General features: G+C 43.9%; 1 protein-coding gene across 2 annotated transcripts in view; it reads left to right on the top strand.

The window, feature by feature from the left end:
• The first annotated feature begins 1,210 nt into the window (after window positions 1–1,210).
• LOC120995060 (serine/threonine-protein kinase 38) overlaps window positions 1,211–21,785 on the top strand; it is an 89,905-nt gene continuing 69,330 nt past the window's right edge. Inside the window, exons 1-2 of one of the 2 annotated variants that reach the window (XM_040424032.1) lie at window positions 1,211–1,275; window positions 12,878–13,013. In XM_040424032.1, the coding sequence (XP_040279966.1) occupies window positions 12,883–13,013 (131 nt within the window). In that variant the 5' untranslated portion in view covers window positions 1,211–1,275; window positions 12,878–12,882. The remainder of the gene's footprint in view (window positions 1,276–12,877; window positions 13,014–21,785) is intronic. The other variant, XM_040424033.1, reaches the window with a different exon arrangement.

Below are 21,785 nucleotides of genomic sequence, written 5' to 3'. Positions count from 1 at the left end.
ATACATTTACCAATCCCCAGCTACTGCAGTTGTGACAGTCAGTAATTATGCTTTGGGCAGTTAGGCCTCTTTCACACTACCGTATTTTTTTCCGTTTGGCGAGCCGTCTTTTGCGTTCTGTATATGAACTATTCATTTCAATGGGTCCGCAAAAAAAAACGGAATGTACTCCGTATGCATTCCGTTTCCGTATCTCCGTTCCGTGCAAAGATAGAACATGTCCTACGTTCCGTGGCTCAATTAAAGTCAATGGGTCCGCAAAAAAAACGGAATGCATACGGAAATGCATCCGTATGTCTTCCGTATCTGTTCCGTCTTTTGCGGAACCATCTATTGAAAATGTTATGCCCAGCCCAATTTGTTCTATGTAATTACTGTATACTGTATATGCCATACGGAAAAACGGAACCGAAACGGAAACAAAAAACGGAACAACGGATCCGTGAAAAACAGACCGCAAAACACTGAAATAGCCATACGGTAGTGTGAAAGAGGCCTTAGAAGCATGGCCTAGTATGAAAAAAGGGCCTTGATGCGCGCCGCACATGTTGTCCCTCTTTGGGTACTTTCACACTAGCGTTATTCTTTTCCGGTATTGAGTTCCGTCCTAGGGGCTCAATAACGGAAGAAAAATGCTTCAGTTTTATCCTAATGCAATCCGTTCAGTATGCATCAGTTCAGTCCCTCTTACGGTATTTGGCCAGAGAAAATACCGCAGCATGCCACAACGCATTCATTTCCATTGAAATACATTAATGCCGGATTCGGTACCTAGTGTTCTGGCAAAACGGATCCGGGTTCCTGGTCTGCGCATGCGCAGACCTTTAAAAATGCGAAAAGATAAATAAATACCAGATTCGTTTTTCCAGATGACACCGGAGAGACGGATCCGGAATTTCAATGCATTTGTCAGACGGATCCGCATCTGGATCTGTTTACAAATGATATCTGTTTGCAACGGAACTGCCTGCCGGATCCTCACAACGCAAGTGTGAAAGTTGGGAGGTATGTGAACGGGTTAAAAAAAAACTACATAACATACTCATTACAAATACAGTCGTGTACACGAAGCCTGTTCACATTTCAGAGCCGGGCGCGTTACCGGCATAGCATGCATGTGTTTTTCTGCGCGTGCTCACTACTACGGTACCTACTCGGGCGAAAACGAAATGAAATTACGACAGCCCAGAGCCTGACTCCTCCCACACATGTGACAGATCACATGATCATGACATCACCAAAGGTCCTTGAGCTCAGCAGGATCTAGCATCTACGGTAAGTTTTGGGAAGCTGGGCCGGTGAGTACAAGACAGGTGTAGACCCCGGAGTATACTGTGCCCTTTGTGAATCCGGTACAGGGGAGGCGTCTACCTGTACAATGGCTGGCCGCAGGGTTGGACGTGAGCAGCCAGTGCCAGTTTCTGGAATACTGTTTGTTACTGTCACCCCTTAGACGTTATGGTTTGTTCTATAAAGGCAAGGACTTGAAGTATGGACTGATCCAAAAAAGCGCTATCTGGGGGAGGCTAATAACTGGGTTTCTAAGTAATGATCCCACTTTAGTGTGAAGCCTGGATCTAGTAAGTGTAGCTAGCCACAGGCAGGGTGGCAGTGTGACCAGTGTCAGTGCGCTGCTTGTAAAGCTTGTGCTCTGTAATAACGATGTTTCTTTGTTTAACTGCCAAGTGCTTGCTGCTTTCTCATGGCCTGAACATCTTCACACCCCAGGGCAGTGATCTGTAACCTGTGGCTCCAAAACTACAACTCCCAGTATGCCCTAATGGCTGGTGTCTGGGACTTGTAGTGTCACAACACCTGGATAGCCTCAGGTCCCTGATCACTGCAGTTTTGTCAGTGTGTAATATGTGTATTGTATCCATAAAGTGACACAAATGTGGCCTCAAAAGGGAGTGGATTGGACTCCGTTCAGACCTGGTTTTTATGCCATCCTCGACAAGCCCAGTGTAGAGATCTCTGCGTCCAGATGCATACAAGACCCACTGATGCTTCTCCCATGCCCATTGTTCCTAATTAGGACAATGATTGCACTGGATTATATGAGTGTTGAAGGGGTTCTCCGGGCTTTGGTCAAAATCCTCCTGGGTGCTGACCTGTGGAGGGAACAGAGTCTCTTCCACTCAGGTCAGCACCAGATGTAGTCCTGAGTCTTCCTGTTCAGCTGCATTTACAGCACTCCAGGTGTTGTGGAACTACATCTCCCATCATGCACACTCGCTTGGCTGTTCTCTAAACTTTCACACAAGTGGAAGGAGCATGCTGGGAGTTGTGGTTTCACAACAGCTGGGAGTGCCGATGGTTGCTGATCCCTGACTTACAGTATGCAGGAACACATGTGGTCGGGACCCAGCTGCCAGTCCCGGTGGTCACGTGAGCACACTATTTTTCCCCAAACCCCTTTTAAGTAGTAGTCCGGCCTAGAAGCAGAAAATTCCTGTGGTCCTAACGTGTGGCCCATAACAAAACAAAAAACCACACACCAGGAAGTGGCCTTGTCCCGTGACAACTGCAGTGAGTTCCAGTCCTTAGTGGTCACCAGTGATGGCCAGTTCGCCAGCGAACACATGCGGGCTGCCATCTTGACTCACCCGTCCGGCAATGCACAGGTAAGCCCTTGCCTGCGCCGCGAGCCGATCTGAAACAAATGCGGTCACCGGGAGCAGGCAGTTCAGAGAACAGCCCGATGAAGGCCCCCGGCGGCTGTTCTCGGAACTGCCTGCTCCCGGTGACCGCATTTGTTTCAGATCGGCTCGCGGCACAGGTAAGTACTTACCTGTGCCTCGCCGGACTTGTGAGTTAAGATGGCAGCCCGCATGTGTTCGCTGGCGAACACTACGAACTGGCCATCACTGGTCGTCACATCTGCTTGAACGCTATGGCGCTGTGACATATCATTCAAGCAGATGTGACCACTGAGGACCAAACGAACCACACGTTAGGACCATGAGGATTGTTGGCTCCTAGGCTGGACAACTCCTTTCAAGCCTCGTGCACATGACCGTGTCCATGTTTCCATCAGATACTTTCCATGTGCGCTCTGCATTTTTCTCACTCCCATCAGTATAACTGACGGTTCTCATGTGCCATACGGGCCAGAATAATATATGAAGCGGATGTACGGGTCTTTTTTTTCTTTTTCTTTTTTTGGTGGACGACCCATAAATAAACGTGTGTTATCCACAAACTATGTGGATGCAAAATACGGTCTTGTGCATGAGGCCTAGAGCTCGTATAAGATCCAGTCCTGAAGTGGGAGTGAAATAAAAAGAAACAATATAAAGAATTGTTTAAAAATATATCTTTTTTAAAAGCCATCACACTGCTCAATCACCAGAAGAGAGCAAGATAAAACGTAAAAAAGGAATATACGCAGAGTGCATATGAAGTGTGGGGGCGCCAAAGAAATGCCAATCCTAGGTGTGTTAGCTAGTGAAGAATTACAATAAATCCCCTTCCTCAGGAGCAAGATATACAAGCTTGTACGTCTTGCTCCTGAGGAAGGGGATTTATTTACTTCCCCGAAACGCGTCAAGCTCATTTTAATTGGCATAAAGTAACCTTCTGATCCTGTGAGGTCCCTGTTTTACCACTCTGGGATAAGGAAGCCATCTCGGTAAGGGTACGAGTGTATTGAGTTTATCTCGTACTCCCCTCCTTGGTAAAGTACATGGTTAATATACCGTTTCAAAACCAGTATATCTACCTCACTCAGAAGTAGGTCGATTTTTATCTTTTACTTTGTAATTCTTCACTAGCTAACACACCTAGGATCGGCATTTCTTTGGCGCCCCCACACTTCATATGCCCTCTGTGTATATTCCTTTAAGTTTTATCTAGCTCTATATTGACAGTTCACCCGTTTGGCGCATTTACACATACGTAGATTTTTACGGACCACGGTCTGTGAAAACCCATCCTGCTGAGTGCACGAGCGCTCGGCGTCCTTGGTTGCTATGACACCGTGCGCTTCGTGCTGCCACTACTACATCAACTAGTTCTTTCTGTAGTGCTGAGCTGCAGAATGAAGTTAAAGGGGTTGTCCCATCTTTGTATTTATGGCTTATCTACAGTGTGAGTCCCATCACTGGGATATGCCATGAATGTCCAGATGGGCATACCCCTTTATCATATCATTTATATTGTACAGTGAACGCCATAAGTTTTTCAAAACGCAATGAAATAAATTCAGCTCTTTCCTTATGGCTTTTAGGAAGACAGAAAAAGTTATGGCCCCTTGGAATACGATGGTGGGGAAAAAAAAAACATAAAACACCGTGGTGCCCTGAGGGCCAAAACAGGCCTTGTTCACATTTCCGTGTCCACCCATTAGGATCCGTGTGTCCATTTTTTACCCTCTGTGTGTCATCCATATTTCACGGATGCTGCTCATCTGAAAATCAATTTCCAGAGCATCTCCTATCGGTGGTCAGTGAAAAACGGACACAACAAGGATGCCATTGTAGAATTCAATGGGCGTGTTTGGTCCACATCACGGACCAAAGTAGTGCATGTCTCTGTGATTTTATTTATTTTACTGACCCACAATCAGTAATAAAATACTGATATGTGCACAGACATATTAAAATAAATAGGTACGTGTGCTGTCCGCATTTTCCACGTCAGTGGAAATGTGAATGAGGCCTTAGAGGGGATTTTCTGATATTTAGTAAAATTAGTTGAGGGGCAGTGTAAAGTAAAAAAAAATAATATATACTTTCTAGTAAAATATTTAGTACCGCCACTCCAATCCCCGCTTGGCCTGCAGCGGTCCAGTGGGCCAGCGACTGTAGGAACTGTATATGTAACGTAATCAGTTATTTTGCTGATAAGAGAGACTTCAGGTTCGGATACTTTTTAGGCCTCTTGCACACGACCGTATGGCTTTTTCAGTATTTTGCGATCCGCAAAAAATACAGATGACGTCCGTGTGCATTCCGTTTTTTGTGGAAAGGAACAGCTGGTCCCTGATAGAACAGTACTATCCTTATCCGTTATGCGGATAATAATAAGACATATTCTATCTTTGAACGAAAATACGGAAACGGAATGCATACGGAGTACCTTCCGTTTTGTTTTTTTTGCGGATCCATTGAAATTAATGGTTCTGTATACAGTCCGTATATGGAACGCAAAAAAACCTGAACGGAAACAGAAAAAAAAAACGTTTGTATGCAAAAGGCCTGAGGCCTCTTGCACACAAACTTTTTTTTGTTCCGTTTTTTGAGGCCTAAGGCCTCTTGCACACAATTTTTATTTTTTTCCGTTTTACGTCCTGTTTTCTTGTGTTCCGTATACGGACCCATTCATTTCAATGGATCCGCAAAATACTGAAAAAGCCATACGGTCGTGTGCAAGAGGCCTTAAAGAGAGACTCTTAGGCTACATGCACACAAACGTATTTTGTTTCCGTGTCCGGTCCGTTTTATTTTTTTGGGGGGTTTTTTTGCGGATAGGACGCGCCCATTCATTTTAATCCGTGTGCTGTCCGCATCAGTATGTCCGTTCCGTAGCCCTGCAAAAATAATAGAACATGTCCTATTCTTGTCCGTTTTAGGCATTGTTACAATGGATCCGCAAAAAAAAAAACAATGGCATACGGATGACATCCGTTTTTATTTGCGGACCTCAAAACACATATGGTTGTGTGCATGTAGCCTTAACTGAACTAGGGCTATACTTCAAAGGAAGGTTTATATTTTATTAAATATAATAAGTAGTATATACATATAGCAATATAATCTAATATATAAAGCTGAGTGTATGTCCGCTAAAGGAATCCGCACCGTCGCATTTACAATCACGAAATTTGGCACACAGGTACATCAGGTGTCCGGGACGGTTTTAAAATAAATTGAGTATAGCCCAGTCCATGGGTTTTATCTCAGTCTGTGACAATTGAAGCCGTTGATGAAGTATGGAGTATGTTTTAAAGCTTTTTTGTGTTCTTTACTTCCCACCACCCGCTTCAGGTGGATGAAATAAAACCAACAATTAGGACTTTTGTCGGTCCAGCACTGCTTTAAAATACCATTGCCGAATAAAACCACTGAGATCCTCTGCTAAAGCAAAATCCATTTTTCTAAACCCTATACCTTACATAGTTGTCTGTATATTAAGAAATATACACCTGTTCTCAACTCCACATATAATCAACTGGTAATAATTCTTCAAACAAAAACAAACCGATATATTTAGCAATTTGGCCTTCATAATGGTCATCTTCATTCTTGACACATTAAATAAACAATGGCAAACCATTTTCAGAACACATTGTGGTGTAAGAGAAAAACACATTTTCTTCACTATAAACCTTTTAACCACTAATATCAGTCTAATCATATGCCCTTAATTATTATAGGCTGTTTGTTTATATTTTTTACACTGCTAGGCAGATACTTTCACCTAGCAGTGTTCCCGGTGATGTCGCCGGCACTGATGGGCGGACTTTGGCACTGCCCTAGCCGTTTTACAGACTAGGGCATCGCTAAAGCCCGCCCAATAGTGTCGGTGACGTCACCGGGCTCACTGCTAAGCAGAAGCCTCCCCCTAGCATTCTTTGTGGAGAGCCCGGGACGTTAACGGATCTCCAGAAAAAAGCCTTTGCTGTGCGTGATTCAGCACACGGCAAAGGAGTGCTGATATCTGAGGGGCTGCCTGGGTGAAAACGGGGATATGTCCGGGTTCAGCTCTGAACCCGAACAACGCCTTTTACTTTAGTTAAAAGCTTTGTCCTTTTCCATAAGAATATATACACTGCTCAAAAACATAAAGGGAACACAAAAATAACACATCCTAGATCTGAATTAATAAAATATTTTCTGAAATACTTTGTTCTTTACATAGTTCAATGTGCTGACAACAAAATCACACAAAAATAAAAAAATGGAAATCAAATTTTTTAACCCATAGAGGTCTGGATTTGGAGTCACACTCAAAATTAAAGTGAAAAAACACACTACAGGCTGATCCAACTTTGATGTAATGTCCTTAAAACAAGTCAAAATGAGGCTCAGTAGTGTGTGTGGCCTCCACGTGCCTGTATGACCTCCCTACAACGCCTGTGCATGCTCCTGATGAGGTGGCAGACGGTCTCCTGAGGGATCTCCTCCCAGACCTGGACTAAAGCATCTGCCAACTCCTGGACAGTCTGTGGTGCAACGTGACGTTGGTGGATAGAGCGAGACATGATGTCCCAGATGTGCTCAATTGGATTCAGGTCTGGGGAACGGGTGGGCCAGTCCATAGCATCAATGCCTTCGTCTTGCAGGAACTGCTGACACACTCCAGCCACATGAGGTCTAGCATTGTCTTGCATTAGTAGGAACCCAGGGCCAACCGCACCAACATATGGTCTCACAAGGGGTCTGAGGATCTCATCTTGGTACCTAATGGCAGTCAGGCTACCTCTGGCGAGCACATGGAGGGCTGTGCGGCCCTCCAAAGAAATGCCACTCCACACCATTACTGATCCAATGCCAAACCGGTCATGCTGGAGGATGTTGCAGGCAGCAGAATGTTCTCCACGGCGTCTCCATTCTCTGTCACATGTGCTCAGTGTGAACCTGCTTTCATCTGTGAAGAGCACAGGGCGCCAGTGGCGAATTTGCCAATCTTGGTGTTCTCTGGCAAATGCCAAACGTCCTGCACGGTATTGGGCTGTAAGCACAACCCCCACCTGTGGACGTCGGGCCCTCATATCACCCTCATGGAGTCTGTTTCTGACCGTTTGAGCAGACACATGCACATTTGTGGCCTGCTGGAGGTCATTTTGCAGGGCTCTGGCAGTGCTCCTCCTGTTCCTCTATGCACAAAGGCGGAGGTAGCGGTCCTGCTGCTGGGTTGTTGCCCTCCTACGGCTTCCTCCACGTCTCCTGATGTACTGGCCTGTCTCCTGTTAGCGCCTCCATGCTCTGGACACTACGCTGACAGACACAGCAAACCTTCTTGCCACAGCTCGCATTGATGTGCCATCCTGGATAAGCTGCACTACCTGAGCCACTTGTGTGGGTTGTAGACTCCGTCTCATGCTACCACTAGAGTGAAAGCACCGCCAGCATTCAAAAGTGACCAAAACATCAGCCAGGAAGCATAGAAACTGAGAAGTGGTCAGGTCACCACCTGCAGAACCACTCCTTTATTGGGGGTGTCTTGCTAATTGCCTATAATTTCCACCTGTTGTCTATCCCATTTGCACAACAGCATGTGAAATTGATTGTCACTCAGTGTTGCTTCCTAAGGCTGCGTTCACACGGGCGAGATTTCCGCGCGGGTGCAATGCGGTAGGTGAACGCATTGCACCCGCACTGAATCTGGACCCATTCATTTCAATGGGGCTGTTCAGATGAGCGATGATTTTCACGCATCACTTATGCGTTGCGTGAAAATCGCAGCATGCTCTATATTCTGCGTTTTTCACGCAACGCAGGCCCCATAGAAGTGAATGGGGTTGCGTGAAAATCGCATGCATCCGCAAGCAAGTGCGGATGCGGTGCGATTTTCACGCACGGTTGCTAGGTGACTGTCTATACACTGTATTATTTTCCCTTATAACATGGTTATAAGGGAAAATAATAGCATTCTGATGACAGAATGCATAGTAGGTGATCAGTTGAGGGTTAAAAAAAATAAAAAAATTAACTCACCTTCTCCGTTTGTTCGCGTAGTTCTCCCGGTCTTCAGTTCTTTAAAAAGATGAACTATGGGCTAAAGGACCTTTGATGACGTCAGATCACATGCTCCAATCACATGGTCCATCACCGTGGTGATGGACCCTGTGATTGGAGCATGTGATCTGACGTCACCAAAGGTCCTTTAGCCCATAGTTCATCTTTTTAAAGAACTGAAGACCGGGAGAACTACGCGAACAAACGGAGAAGGTGAGTTAATTTTTTTATTTTTTTTAACCCTCAACTGATCACCTACTATGCATTCTGTCATCAGAATGCTATTATTTTCCCTTATAACCATGTTATAAGGGAAAATAATTACATCTACACAACACCGAACCCAAACCTGAACTTCTGTGAAGAAGTTCGGGTCTGGGTACCACAGTCTGTTTTTTATCACGCGCGTGCAAAACACATTGCACCCGCGCGATAAAAACTGAACATCGGAACGCAATCGCAGTCAAAACTGACTGCAATTGCATTCCTACTCGCGCGGGTTTGCCGCAACACACCGGGACGCATCCGGAACTAATCCGGACACGCTCGTGTGAACCCAGCCTAAGTGGACAGTTTGATTTCACAGAAGTGTGATTGACTTGGCGTTACATTGTGTTGTTTAAGTGTTCCCTTTATTTTTTTGAGCAGTGTATAATACAAAATGTAGTCCAAATGATCAGAAACGACATCTTCACGCTTTATCAGTGTGGGACCAGACTGGCATGTAATATATTTTGCTAAGTATCCAAAAAACCACTAGATATGACTGGTATAGAGTTATAGCCACAGAACCGTTGCAGAGGAATTGCTGATAATAGCTGAGTAAAATGGGACCTCGCAGCCCAATGGAATTTTTTGTGAGTTTGAGCACAGGCATCCGTTTTCACGGACGATGGGTGTGTTTGGTCCACATCACGGACCGAAGCTGTGCATGCCTCAGTTTTGTTTCAGTGGAAAACCACAGATTTCTGAATAAACATATTCAAGTCAATGAGGTATCTTCAAAAAAAAACTGGGGTAAAGGAAAACCGAAAGCAACCAGATTCCACCTTTCATTTTCCAACAGAGCGCTGAAAAATGAAAGGTGGAATCTGATTGGTTGCTATGGGTTTTCCTTTACACCAGTTTTGATGAATCTCCCCCAATGTATCCATGTGCTGTCCATGGACGGCACTCATCCAGACTCTACTGACGTGTAATAGAGGCCTTAGACAGGTAGGACAGACCACGGTTTTGGCAGTACTTGTCCTTATTTTTGAGTTTCAAGGTGTATGATGCCTTCCTGCGCTTGGTCGTGACTTCTTTTACTGCATGATAGGCCTGTCGGGGGTTGTGTGAAGGAGGAGAAGCATGTAAATGCATGTACTGTACGTTGCCAGTATTATGAGTGCTTGGTTATTGTTTTTCGGCAATGATTAACTGAGCGGTAGGCCGAGCCATGAGACAAACATTTACTTTAGCTATTGCTGACCTGTGAGGAATGCTACTGGGCTCCAGCACTGAGCTGCATGCTTCCTGTAGGTGCACCCGTATACCCGCATGCACGGAACACGCACACGCCTAGAAATCATGAACCAGGGGTCTCCGCACATATCCCCCTGGAATCATGAAAAGGCTTCATACACTTGATCTTATTACAGCTCCATCCCGCTGCTCTATGGTCCAGACATGTCTGTAATTGTATTTCCCATCATATATAATGGATCGTCGCTTCTTAGAACTCTGTATTGTGCTGTTCCTCCTAGAAATGGAAGTAGATGAGAAATTGCCTGTTGCCAGTCTGGGGGGGGGGGGGGGGGGCTCGTAGGCAGTCTGACACTGTCCGGTCAGTTCTGCTAGTGCCAGACTGTGCAAAGACTAGGAGAACGGTAACACACAATTGTCAGCTGAATAAAACATTTCTAGGAGAAGTAATAGAGGAACCGATGAACCAGCTTTATGAGCAAAGTGTTTACTGTATCGGGCAAGGCAGGTACTAATGTTATCTTATGCTGATTTCCACATCTGTGTGACACTGTACCTTTGTATCTGGGTTTTCCGCAGTCAGAGGCAGATCATGGCCATAATTTGGCCCCTTTTTAGCAATCTGGACCCCCCTCCCCCACCTTCCTGCACTTCAAGTTAGGGTACTTTCACACTAGTGTTATTCTTTTCCGAAATAGAGTTCCGTCCTAGGGGCTCAATACCGGAAAAGAACTGATTAGTTTTATCCTAATGCATTCTGAATGGAGAGCAATCGTTCAGGATGTCTTCAGTTCAGTCTTTTTGCCTTTTCAGGACGGAGATAGTACCGCAGCATGCTGCGGTACTATCTCCGTCCAAAATTCCGGTACACTTGCCGGATCCGGGATTTTTTCCCATTGACATGCATTAATGCCGGATCCGGCCCCTGCATGCTTAGACTACAGAAAAAGTGAAAAAAAAAAAATGCCGAATCAGTTTTTCCGGATGACACCGGAGAGACGGATCCGGCATTTCAATGCATTTGTATCCGCATCCTGATCCGTCTGACAAATGCCATCAGTTTGCATACGTTTTGACGGATCCAGCGACGGAACTGCCTGCCGGAATCCTCTGCCGCAAGTGTGAAAGTAGCCATAACTGAACAAATAAAAAGCATAGTCGACATTGCCTACGTATTCAGTTGTGGTGTGAACATAGCCTTTATTCATTCAATATGCATAATGGATCAGCCTCAAATTTTGGCTTTTATCAAGCCTTTATAAAATTTTTACACATTTGGGTCTGAATTCACACTTGTGGTTATTATTGTTATTTTTTGTAGTGCTGCATGTGCTGTGAATCTGCTACATATTTTTTTTAAGCAGTCTGTGGACGAGATTAAAGGGACACTCCTTGTCTCTGCATGAGCTTACTTCTACAAAATTATACCGGAAGAATTATAAATCCTCATCAATACCGTGCACTCCTGCAAAACCAGCAGTGTCCATAACGGGAATCGCACACGGAGCGTGATTCCTGCACAGGACCCGCTCAGTCACATGTCTGTCAAGCAGAACCGGCAGAGAACAACCTGCCATATCCGACATTGCCGCATTCTCTAGTTCACCACTGGATCCCTATTGACTGTAATGAGGTCCGGCAGTGATCCGGCCACTTTGTCATATATGGCAGATTTCGGCAGGACAAAAACCGTTGCACACGCCTTTTATTTTTTTGTCCAGGTGACAGCTGCCGTTTGTGCAGGATCTGCTTGACGAAGATGTGAACGAGGCCTAAAGTGCGACGCTCTAAGCCACTCATCCCCCTTTACTCTCTGCCCATAGTGAAGCTGACATTAAGAGCCCGGACAGGAAGTAGAATACGTGGTGTTAAATCCAGAAAATTATATCCAGAAAACCATTCAACCATTAAAAAATGTAGAGGATTTACACATAGGCTGTTAATATGTAATACAAAATGTTCATGGGGTGTCCCTTTAAGTAAAATCTCATCACTTTGCTGTAAAATGCTGTGGATTTTCCTCCCAAAATTCTGCAACAAAAAATCTGCATTGTATTTGCTGCGTGTGAACATACCATTAGGGTACGACAACAGACAGAATTTTCATGCATGGCTACTTACGAGACTGCTGACGGCCATTGCAATCGATCGTTCTCGCAGTTGGATGACATCGTCGACTCCTGACAACTTTTCTCTCATGTGTATGGCCAAAATCAGGTGTGGATCATAAAAGGAGAGAAATTAAAAAAGACAAATAGTAGTTTATTTGAATCTTGCCCCAAAAAACCCATTCTTGCAGAACCCCTTTAAGCTGATCTTGAGAGATTAGGTGCCTTCTCTATAAACAGCTGATCGGTGGGGGTCCTGGGTGTTGGACCCCCACGATCAGATACTGATGAGCGAATCGAGCTTCGGATCATAGTGCCGCCCTGATGGAGGCCAATAGGACACTCTTGGCCTCAGCTGAGGAGAGCCTATGGGTATGTTTGGCATGCATTATATTTCCCAGGAGTGATTAGAGCTGTGGCCTACCTGAGTTCTACCGATACAGATATTTGCTCTGGTGTTCATATTTCTATACCCAAGTATTCCCTCATTACTGTAGCATAATGATGACGCAGACAGTGTGGTAATATCGTGCTCGGTTTTCTCTGGTCTTCTCGGCGTGTGACAATTTAATTTGTAACCTGTCGAAGGAAAGTATAACTTTAGGCCAAATTTCTCCTTTACAGCAGATATGGCTATGACTGAGCAGACTCCATGTTTCCCTATGAGCAACCACACAAAGGAGCGGGTTACCATGACCAAGATGACGCTGGAAAACTTCTACAGTAACCTCATCGCCCAGCATGAAGAGCGAGAGCTCAGGTATGTGGTGCATTCAGCTTCTGTCTATGTGATCAATCTGTCCATATATGTAACAATAATTCAAGGGGTTTTCTGGGACTTTGAAGGGCATTTGTCAGCAGATTTCTACCTAGGACACTGGCTAACCTTTGCATGTGTGCTTGGCAGCTGAAGGCATCTGTGTTGGTCCCATGTTCATATGTGCCCGCATTGCTGAGAAAAATGATGTTTTACTATATACAAATGAGCGTTTGGGAGCAACAGGGGCGTTGCCATTACTCCTAGAAGCTCCACTGTCTCTGCAATGGCCGTGCCCCCTGTACTTTCATTGGCAGGACCAGGCAGTGAAAACGTCATCAGGTCTGGCCCTGACTTTTCCTAAAGTCAATTAAAGTGCAGAGCGTGTGGAAATTGCAGAGAGAGCAGAGCCTCTAGGTCTAACAGCAACATCCCCAGTTGCTCCTAGAGGCTCATTTGTATATATTAAAACATAATTGTTTTCAGCAATGCGGACACATATGAACATGGGTCCAACACGGATGCCTTCAGCTGCCAACAGGTCATCCAGTTTTATAGCTACACACCTGCTGATACATGCCCTTTAATATTGATAGCCTCTTATTAGGGCAGTCCAGTGTTAGATTGGTGAGGGTCTGACTCCCGGATTCCCCACTGATCAGCAGAATGAAAGGGTAGCTTCACTCTAGTTTGGTCACCACAACCAACTTTTTATTTTATTTAATATTTTTTGTATGTCGACCTCGCTGTGCTTGTTTTTTTTGCAGAACAAGTTGTACTTTTTAATGGCACCATTGAATGAACTATATCAAGTATTGCGAAAAAAAATTATTAAAAATATTTTGTGTGGTGGAATGGAAAAAATACACACTATTCTGCCATTTTTGGGGAAAGGTTAGTTTTTATGGCATTCACTATCCGGTAGAAGTGGCATGCTGATTTTATTCTATGGGTCAGTACAATTACGGTGATGCCACATTTATGTCGTTTTTGATTACTACTAATATATTTAAAAACTTTAGTTTTTTACAAAATAAGTTTCCAGGCTGCCGTAGCAACCGCTCAGCGCCCAGTTTTATGAGATGGGGAGGCTGCAGCATCTAGGGAGTTAGGCCCCTGTCACGAGCGTGACGGATTAGGTTCGGATGCGTTCAGGGTGCGTTCAGTGAAACTCGCACCATTTTGCAAGCAAGTTCAGTCTGTTTTGTCTGCGATTGCGTTCAGTTGTTCAGTTTTTTCCGCTCGAGTGCAATGCATTTTGATGCATTTTTCACGCACGTGATAAAAAAACTGAAGGTTTACAAACAACATCTCCTAGCAACCATCAGTGAAAAACGCATCGCACCCGCACTTGCTTGCGGATGCAATGCTTTTTTCATGTAGCCCTATTCACTTCTATGGGTCCAGGGCTGAATATAGAACATGCTGCGATGCAGAAGAGATGCGTGAAAAACAACGCTCATGTACACAGACCCATTGAAATTAATGGGTCAGGATTCAGTGTGAGTGCAATGCGTTCACGTCACGCATTGCACCCACGCGGAAAATTCGCTCTTGTGAAAGGGGCCTTAATGACCAGGATCAGGGTTCTCTCCAATCCTAGTCGTTGGTGTTAGCCGGCACCTGAGGCCTTTCCATATTTCTCTTGGGCTTTCCCACTGTACAGCAGATGTCGCCATGGTTTAACCCCTTAAAGGGGTTGTCCGAGTAATTTTTTTGTTCTTTGTTTGTTTCTAACTAATCAAATGTAACCGCTTTACCATGCACTTACTGCATCTGTAGTTGCTCCTTTCTCAGATTTCACAGATTTCTCTACCTGCTCTGATAATGTTTCGTGCACAAAGCCTGAGAGAGCAGTAATGAGTCTGTACACCAGAAGTCGCAGTGCTGGCCACGCCCCCCTGCACTGCCTTATTGCTCTCTCCCTGGATTCTTAACCCCTTTCAGGAGCACAGACTCATGGCTGAAGGCTTTACTGAGTAGCTGCAGGCAGTGAGGAGACAAATGCTGGGCACAGGAGCTGACAGATGAGTTCTGCAGAGCATTGCACAACAGGTAGGGGGAAGATCCTGTGTGTATCAGCACTGTCATTATACAGCTGGGACCTGTAGTCCTACACATACAGCATGCTGCTGAGTATCCCAGTAGTCAGACATGTCACTCAGGGCAGACTTATTCACTCCCTTTGCAGGGGTAGAGATTGTTGTTATTGCAGGTAAACCGAGGGCTAGAAGAGAACCAGAGAAACTTGCTTAGCTCAGGTATATATTGCTGCCTATCAGATTTACAGTGCTATAAAAAATATAAAAAAATTCATAACTCGGACAACCCCTTTAAAGACTTTTTTTTTTTTTTTTTCTTTTCTTCTTTTTATTTTTGAATTTTCCACCCCACATTCCAGTAGCCATAACTTTTTAACCCCTTAACCCATAGCGCCGTATATAATATGCATCTGCATGTGTATTCAGAGGGCCCGCTCCATACATGGCGGGTGCTGGCATATATCATATAGCCAGCACCCGCCCGCACTGACAGGAAGTGGCGATCGTGCCGCAATCAGCGATCACCTGTGATCGGAGCCCCAGCAGTGAAATCGCGGCTGAAGCGAACCAGGCCTGCCATGGCTTTCTCAATACTGAGCTGTGCACGAGACATAGCTCAGAATGGAGAGGGTATCAAAAGATCCCATGTAACAGGCCCCAAAGGGGGCTAATAGTTATATAAAAAATAAAAAAATACCATATACCGTATTTTCCGCTTTATAAGACGCACCCCAGATTTTAGAGGAGGAGAATAAGAAAAAAAATATTTTTCATAAGACCTCATATCGTGTCCTAAGATCAGACCCCCATAAATATCAGGACATCACATTAGACCCCCATATCAGGACATTATATCAGACCCCCATAACAGCCCTCCATGTCATACCCCCATCAGACCTCAAATCAGCCCTTTATTTCTGACCCCCATCAGACCTCATATCAGAATAAAATAAAAAGCTCCTCTTCATCTTCGGCAGAAGTCGCGCTCCCCTGTCTTCTCCGGCCCGCGCTGCACTGTCGCCTGACAGCGTGCAGCATCAGGTCATAGTGGGCGCATTACGTCCTGATGCTGTACAGGGTCAGGACAGTGTAGCGCTGGCACCAGCAAAGAAGACCAGTGATGGTGAGTACCGGAAGCACTTGCAGCGCTTCTTCTCTGCTCCTGGCACCTAATGCATACTAGTGAGCGCTCACTGGTGTTCACTTTCTAAGACGCACAGCCATTTTCCTCCCACTTTTTTGGGGGGGGGGGGGGGGGAGTGCGTCTAATACAGCGAAAAATGCGTTGTATTAAAAGTTTAACCACCTCCCGACCGCCTAACGCACGGATGCGTCCGGAAGGTGGTTGATTCATTCCTCCTGGACGCATCCGTGCGTCATCTCGCGAGACGCGAGATTTCCTGTGACCGCGCGCACACAGGCGTTCACAGGATCGGAAGGTAAGCGAGTGGATCTCCAGCCTGCCAGCGGCGATCGTTCGCTGGCAGGCTGGAGATGCGATTTTTTTTTTTAACCCCTAACAGGTATATTAGACGCTGTTTTGATAACAGCGTCTAATATACCTGCTACCTGGTCCTCTGGTGGTCCCTTTTGTTTGGATCGACCCCCCCTGTCACTTATTAACCCCTTATTAACCCCTGATCACCCCATATAGACTCCCTAAACACCCCCCTGTCATTGATCACCCCCCTGTAAGGCTCCATTCAGATGTCCGTATGATTTTTACGGATCCACTGATACATGGATCGGATCCGCAAAACGCATACGGACATCTGAATGCAGCCTTACAGGGGGGTGATCAATGACGGGGGTGATCACCCCATATAGATTCCCTGATCACCCCCCTGTCATTGATCACCCCCCTGTCATTGATCACCCCCCTGTAAGGCTCCATTCAGACATTTTTTTGGCCCAAGTTAGCGGAAATTTATTATTTTTTTTCTTTCAAAGTCTCATATTCCACTAACTTGTGTCAAAAAATAAAATCTCACATGAACTCATCATACCCCTCACGGAATCCAAATGCGTAAAAATTTTTAGACATTTATATTCCAGACTTCTTCTCACGCTTTAGGGCCCCTAGAATGCCAGGGCAGTATAAATACCCCACATGTGACCCCATTTCGGAAAGAAGACACCCCAAGGTATTCCGTGAGGGGCATATTGAGTCCATGAAAGATTGAAATTTTTGTCCCAAGTTAGCGGAAAGGGAGACTTTGTGAGAAAAAAATATATATATCATTTTCCGCTAACTTGTGCCAAAAAAAAAAATTTTCTATGAACTCGCCATGCCCCTCATTGAATACCTTGGGGTGTCTTCTTTCCAAAATGGGGTCACATGTGGGGTATTTATACTGCCCTGGCATTCTAGGGGCCCTAAAGTGTGAGAAGAAGTCTGGGATCCAAATGTCTAAAAATGCCCTTATAAAAGGAATGTGGGCCCCTTTGCGCATCTAGGCTGCAAAAAAGTGTCACATCTGGTATCGCCGTACTCAGGAGAAGTTGGGCAATGTGTTTTGGGGTGTCATTTTACATATACCCATGCTGGGTGAGAGAAATATCTTGGTCAAATGCCAACTTTGTATAAAAAATTGGAAAAGTTGTCTTTTGCCGAGATATTTCTCTCACCCAGCATAGGTATATGTAAAAAGACACCCCAAAACACATTGCCCTACTTCTTCTAAGTGCGGAGATGCCACATGTGTGACACTTTTTTGCAGCCTAGGTGGGCAAAGGGGCCCACATTCCAAAGAGTACCTTTCGGATTTCACAGGTCATTTACCTACTTACCACACATTAGGGCCCCTAGAATGCCAGGGCAGTATAACTACCCCACAAGTGACCCCATTTTGGAAAGAAGACACCCCAAGGTATTCCGTGAGGGGCATGGCGAGTTCCTAGAATTTTTTATTTTTTGTCACAAGTTAGCGGAAAATGATGCTTTTTTTTTTTTTTTCTCCTTACAAAGTCTCATATTCCACTAACTTGTGACAAAAAATAAAAACTTCCATGAACTTACTATGCCCATCACGAAATACCTTGGGGTGTCTTCTTTCCAAAATGGGGTCACTTGTGGGGTAGTTATACTGCCCTGGCATTTTAGGGGCCGAATGCGTGAGAAGTGGTTTGAAATCAAAATCTGTAAAAAATGGCCGGTGAAATCCGAAAGGTGCTCTTTGGAATGTGGGCCCCTTCGCCCACCTAGGCTGCAAAAAAGTGTCGCACATGTGGTATCGCCGTACTCAGGAGAAGTTGGGCAATGTGTTTTGGGGTGTCTTTTTTCATATATATCTTGGCAAAAGACAACTTTTCCCATTTTTTTTTTTTTTATATACAAAGTTGGCATTTGACCGAGATATTTATCTCACCCAGCATGGGTATATGTAAATTGACACCCCAAAACACATTGCCCAACTTCTCCTGAGTACGGGGATACCAGATGTGTGACACTTTTTTGCAGCCTAGGTGGGCAAAGGGGCCCACATTCCAAAGAGCACCTTTAGGATTTCACCGGCCATTTTTTACAGATTTTGATTTCAAACTACTTACCACACATTTGGGCCCCTAGAATGCCAGGGCAGTATAACTACCCCACAAGTGACCCCATTTTGGAAAGAAGACACCCCAAGGTATTCGCTGATGGGCATAGTGAGTTCATAGAAGTTTTTTATTTTTTGTCACAAGTTAGTGGAATATGAGACTTTGTAAGAAAAAAATAAAAAATAACAAAAATCATCATTTTCCGCTAACTTGTGACAAAAAATAAAAAGTTCTATGAACTCACTATGCCCATCAGCGAATACCTTAGGGTGTCTACTTTCCGAAATGGGGTCATTTGTGGGGTGTTTGTACTGTCTGGCCATTGTAGAACCTCAGGAAACATGACAGGTGCTCAGAAAGTCAGAGCTGCTTCAAAAAGCGGAAATTCACATTTTTGTACCATAGTTTGTAAACGCTATAACTTTTACCCAAACCATTTTTTTTTTTTACCCAAACTTTTTTTTATTTTTATCAAAGACATGTAGACAATAGATTTAGAGAAAAATTTATATATGGTGTGGCAAAACCAACCTCGCCACTGGGTTTTGGAGAGGACTGGCTGCTGGCCTCTTGCCCCTGGATTATGGGCCATATACTAACCCCTGAACCTATTCAAGTGAATTTTGGATAGGTTTGTCCCAAAGTTATACTGTTTAAATTGATGTTAGATATATGTGTGGCCAATGTAAACTCACAAAGTTGTAACAATTTATAATAAGTGTAACTTGTCAGCTTGGGAGGAAAATGCTGGGTGTGTTTCTATTGTGCCATTGTCCCATTGTGTGTTTAAATAGTGATGTCTGTTCTGTTGTCCTCACATGTGTATTGGCGATCTCCCTTTGTCCTCAGAGATAATTGGATTGCTCCTCAGGTTGTCTCCGGGACAGAGAGGAGGAGACCATGATGCATTGTGGGGATATGTTGTATTTGTCCTATGTCACAGTCTTCATTCTGGTCCTCTGGGGGCGTGAATGATTGGTTGCTGTAGTTACATTGTATGTGTTGTAAATTACTGATTGGTTGTATTTCAAACCCCTGTGGGCAGTACTATGTTTGTGGTTTATGAATAAAAGAGGCTGTACGTGAAGTACAGTCAGACCACTGCTTGACCCTCAACACGGAGCCTTGTCTCGTTATTGGGGGGATCCGCTGTATGCTGTTAGAGGACCGATTGCCAGAAGTGTAAGATCCCTGTTCGTCTGCTAGCAGCTATTCGTGAGGTTCCAGTTTGGAGTGCTATTTTGTATCTAGTTCCGGAGTTTGGTGTATCCTGCAGTAGCTGTGCCGGTCTCTCAGAAAGGGGCTTATCGCCTAAACGGATTTTAACCCCTTGTCTGCTGAAACGGTCCGTTACATATGGATATCGTTTTTTTTGCAAAATTTTACAACTGAAAGTGAAAAATGTAATTTTTTTGCAAAAAAATCGTTAAATTTCGATTAATAACAAAAAAAGTAAAAATGTCAGCAGCAATGAAATACCACCAAATGAAAGCTCTATTAGTGAGAAGAAAAGGAGGTAAAATTCATTTGGCTGGTAGGTAAGTTGCATGACCGAGCAATAAACGGATAAAGTAGGGTAGGTCAGAAGTGTAAAAAGTGGCCTGGTCATTAAGGGTGTTTAAGCTAAGGGGGCTGAGGTGGTTAAATCACCCCCCTTTCCTAATTTTACATATAAAATATATAAACAATAAAAAAATAAACCTATTAGGTATCGCCGCATCCAAAAATGTCTGAACCATTAAAAAATTAAGAACATGTGATTTGCCTTTTTTTTTTTTTTTTTTTTTTTTCATCCTGTCCCCCAAAAAATAACAATGATCAAAAAGTCTTACATACAACAAAAATGGTACCAATAAAAACTAGTTTGTTACGCAAAAAACACACCCTCATACAGCTCTGTAGACCGAAATATAAAGAAGTTATGGTTGTCAGAATATGGCGATGCAAAGAAAAAATATATATTTTTTTTTCCAAAGGTTTTTATTGTTTTAAAAGTAGTAAAACAAAAAAAAAAAAATTCAAGTTTGGTATTGCCGCATTTGTATTCAGCCGCAGAATAAGGACGTCAGGTCATTTTTAGTACATTGTGAACGCTCTGATGTCAAAACCCCAAAAACCTTGCCGGAATTCTGTTTTCTTTTCAATTTTGCCCCACACAGAATTTTTTTCCCGTTTTCTAATACAAGACATGGTAAATTAAATGGTGGCATTAAAAAATGCATCGTGTCCTGCAAAAAATAAGCCCTCATATAACTATGTGAACGGAAAAATAAAAAAGTTATGTCTATTGGAACATGGGGAGGAAAAATCTAAAATGCATTTTTTAATGGCACCATTTAATTTACCATGTCTTGTATTGTAAAATTAAAAAAAATTAAAAATCTCAATTCCGCTAACTTTTTTTTAGGTTTTGAAAAAATGCTATATGAATTTTAAATGTGGAAACTGCTCCTAAAGGCCCCTTTACACTGGCCAAACATCGGCCAGATAATTGCTAATGAACGTTCCTTCGAGCAATCTGCCTGTTTAAAGGGGCCACGGAAAATCTCGTTCATTCAGTAATGTGGTCACAAACAATCTTATTCAGCTTTTGCCGGCAGAAGATCGTGCCACCTTAAAGGGAGTCTTTCAACTCCATATTGCCATATACAGGTGAAACTCGAAAAATTAGAATATCGTGCAAAAGTCCATTTATTTCAGTAATGCAAACTAAAAGGAATTGCATTAATGCAGCTTAAATTAGAATGTTGTGAAAAGGCTCAATATTCTAGGCTCAAAGTCTCACACTCTAGTCAGCTAATTAATCTATACCCCCTGAGCAAAGGATACCTCAAAATTGTGACTTTGGGGTTTCTTAAGCTGTAAGCCATAATCATCCAAATGATAACAAATAAAGGCTTGAAATATCTCGCTTTGCATGTAATGAGTCTCATATGTTAGTTTCACCTTTTAAGTTGCATTACTGAAATAAATGAACTTTGCACGATATTCAAATTTTCTAAGTTTCACCTGTACAGTGCTTACATTGTCCTGTAGCACACCTATACATGAATGTAATGGTACCTTTTGTCTTTTTCTTTACGCTTGCTGAAGCTGCAAAAACAAGCAAGCAAGTGCCCAGGGGCGGCGTTCACTGTGTTAGAGCCCAGGCTGCTCTGCCTTTTTTCATTGTTTCCCTGCCCCAGCCTCTGCC

The sequence above is a fragment of the Bufo bufo genome, chromosome 3 (assembly GCF_905171765.1).
Source record: "Bufo bufo chromosome 3, aBufBuf1.1, whole genome shotgun sequence".
NCBI lineage: Eukaryota > Metazoa > Chordata > Amphibia > Anura > Bufonidae > Bufo > Bufo bufo.
This window is presented reverse-complemented; position numbering and strand designations above follow the sequence as displayed.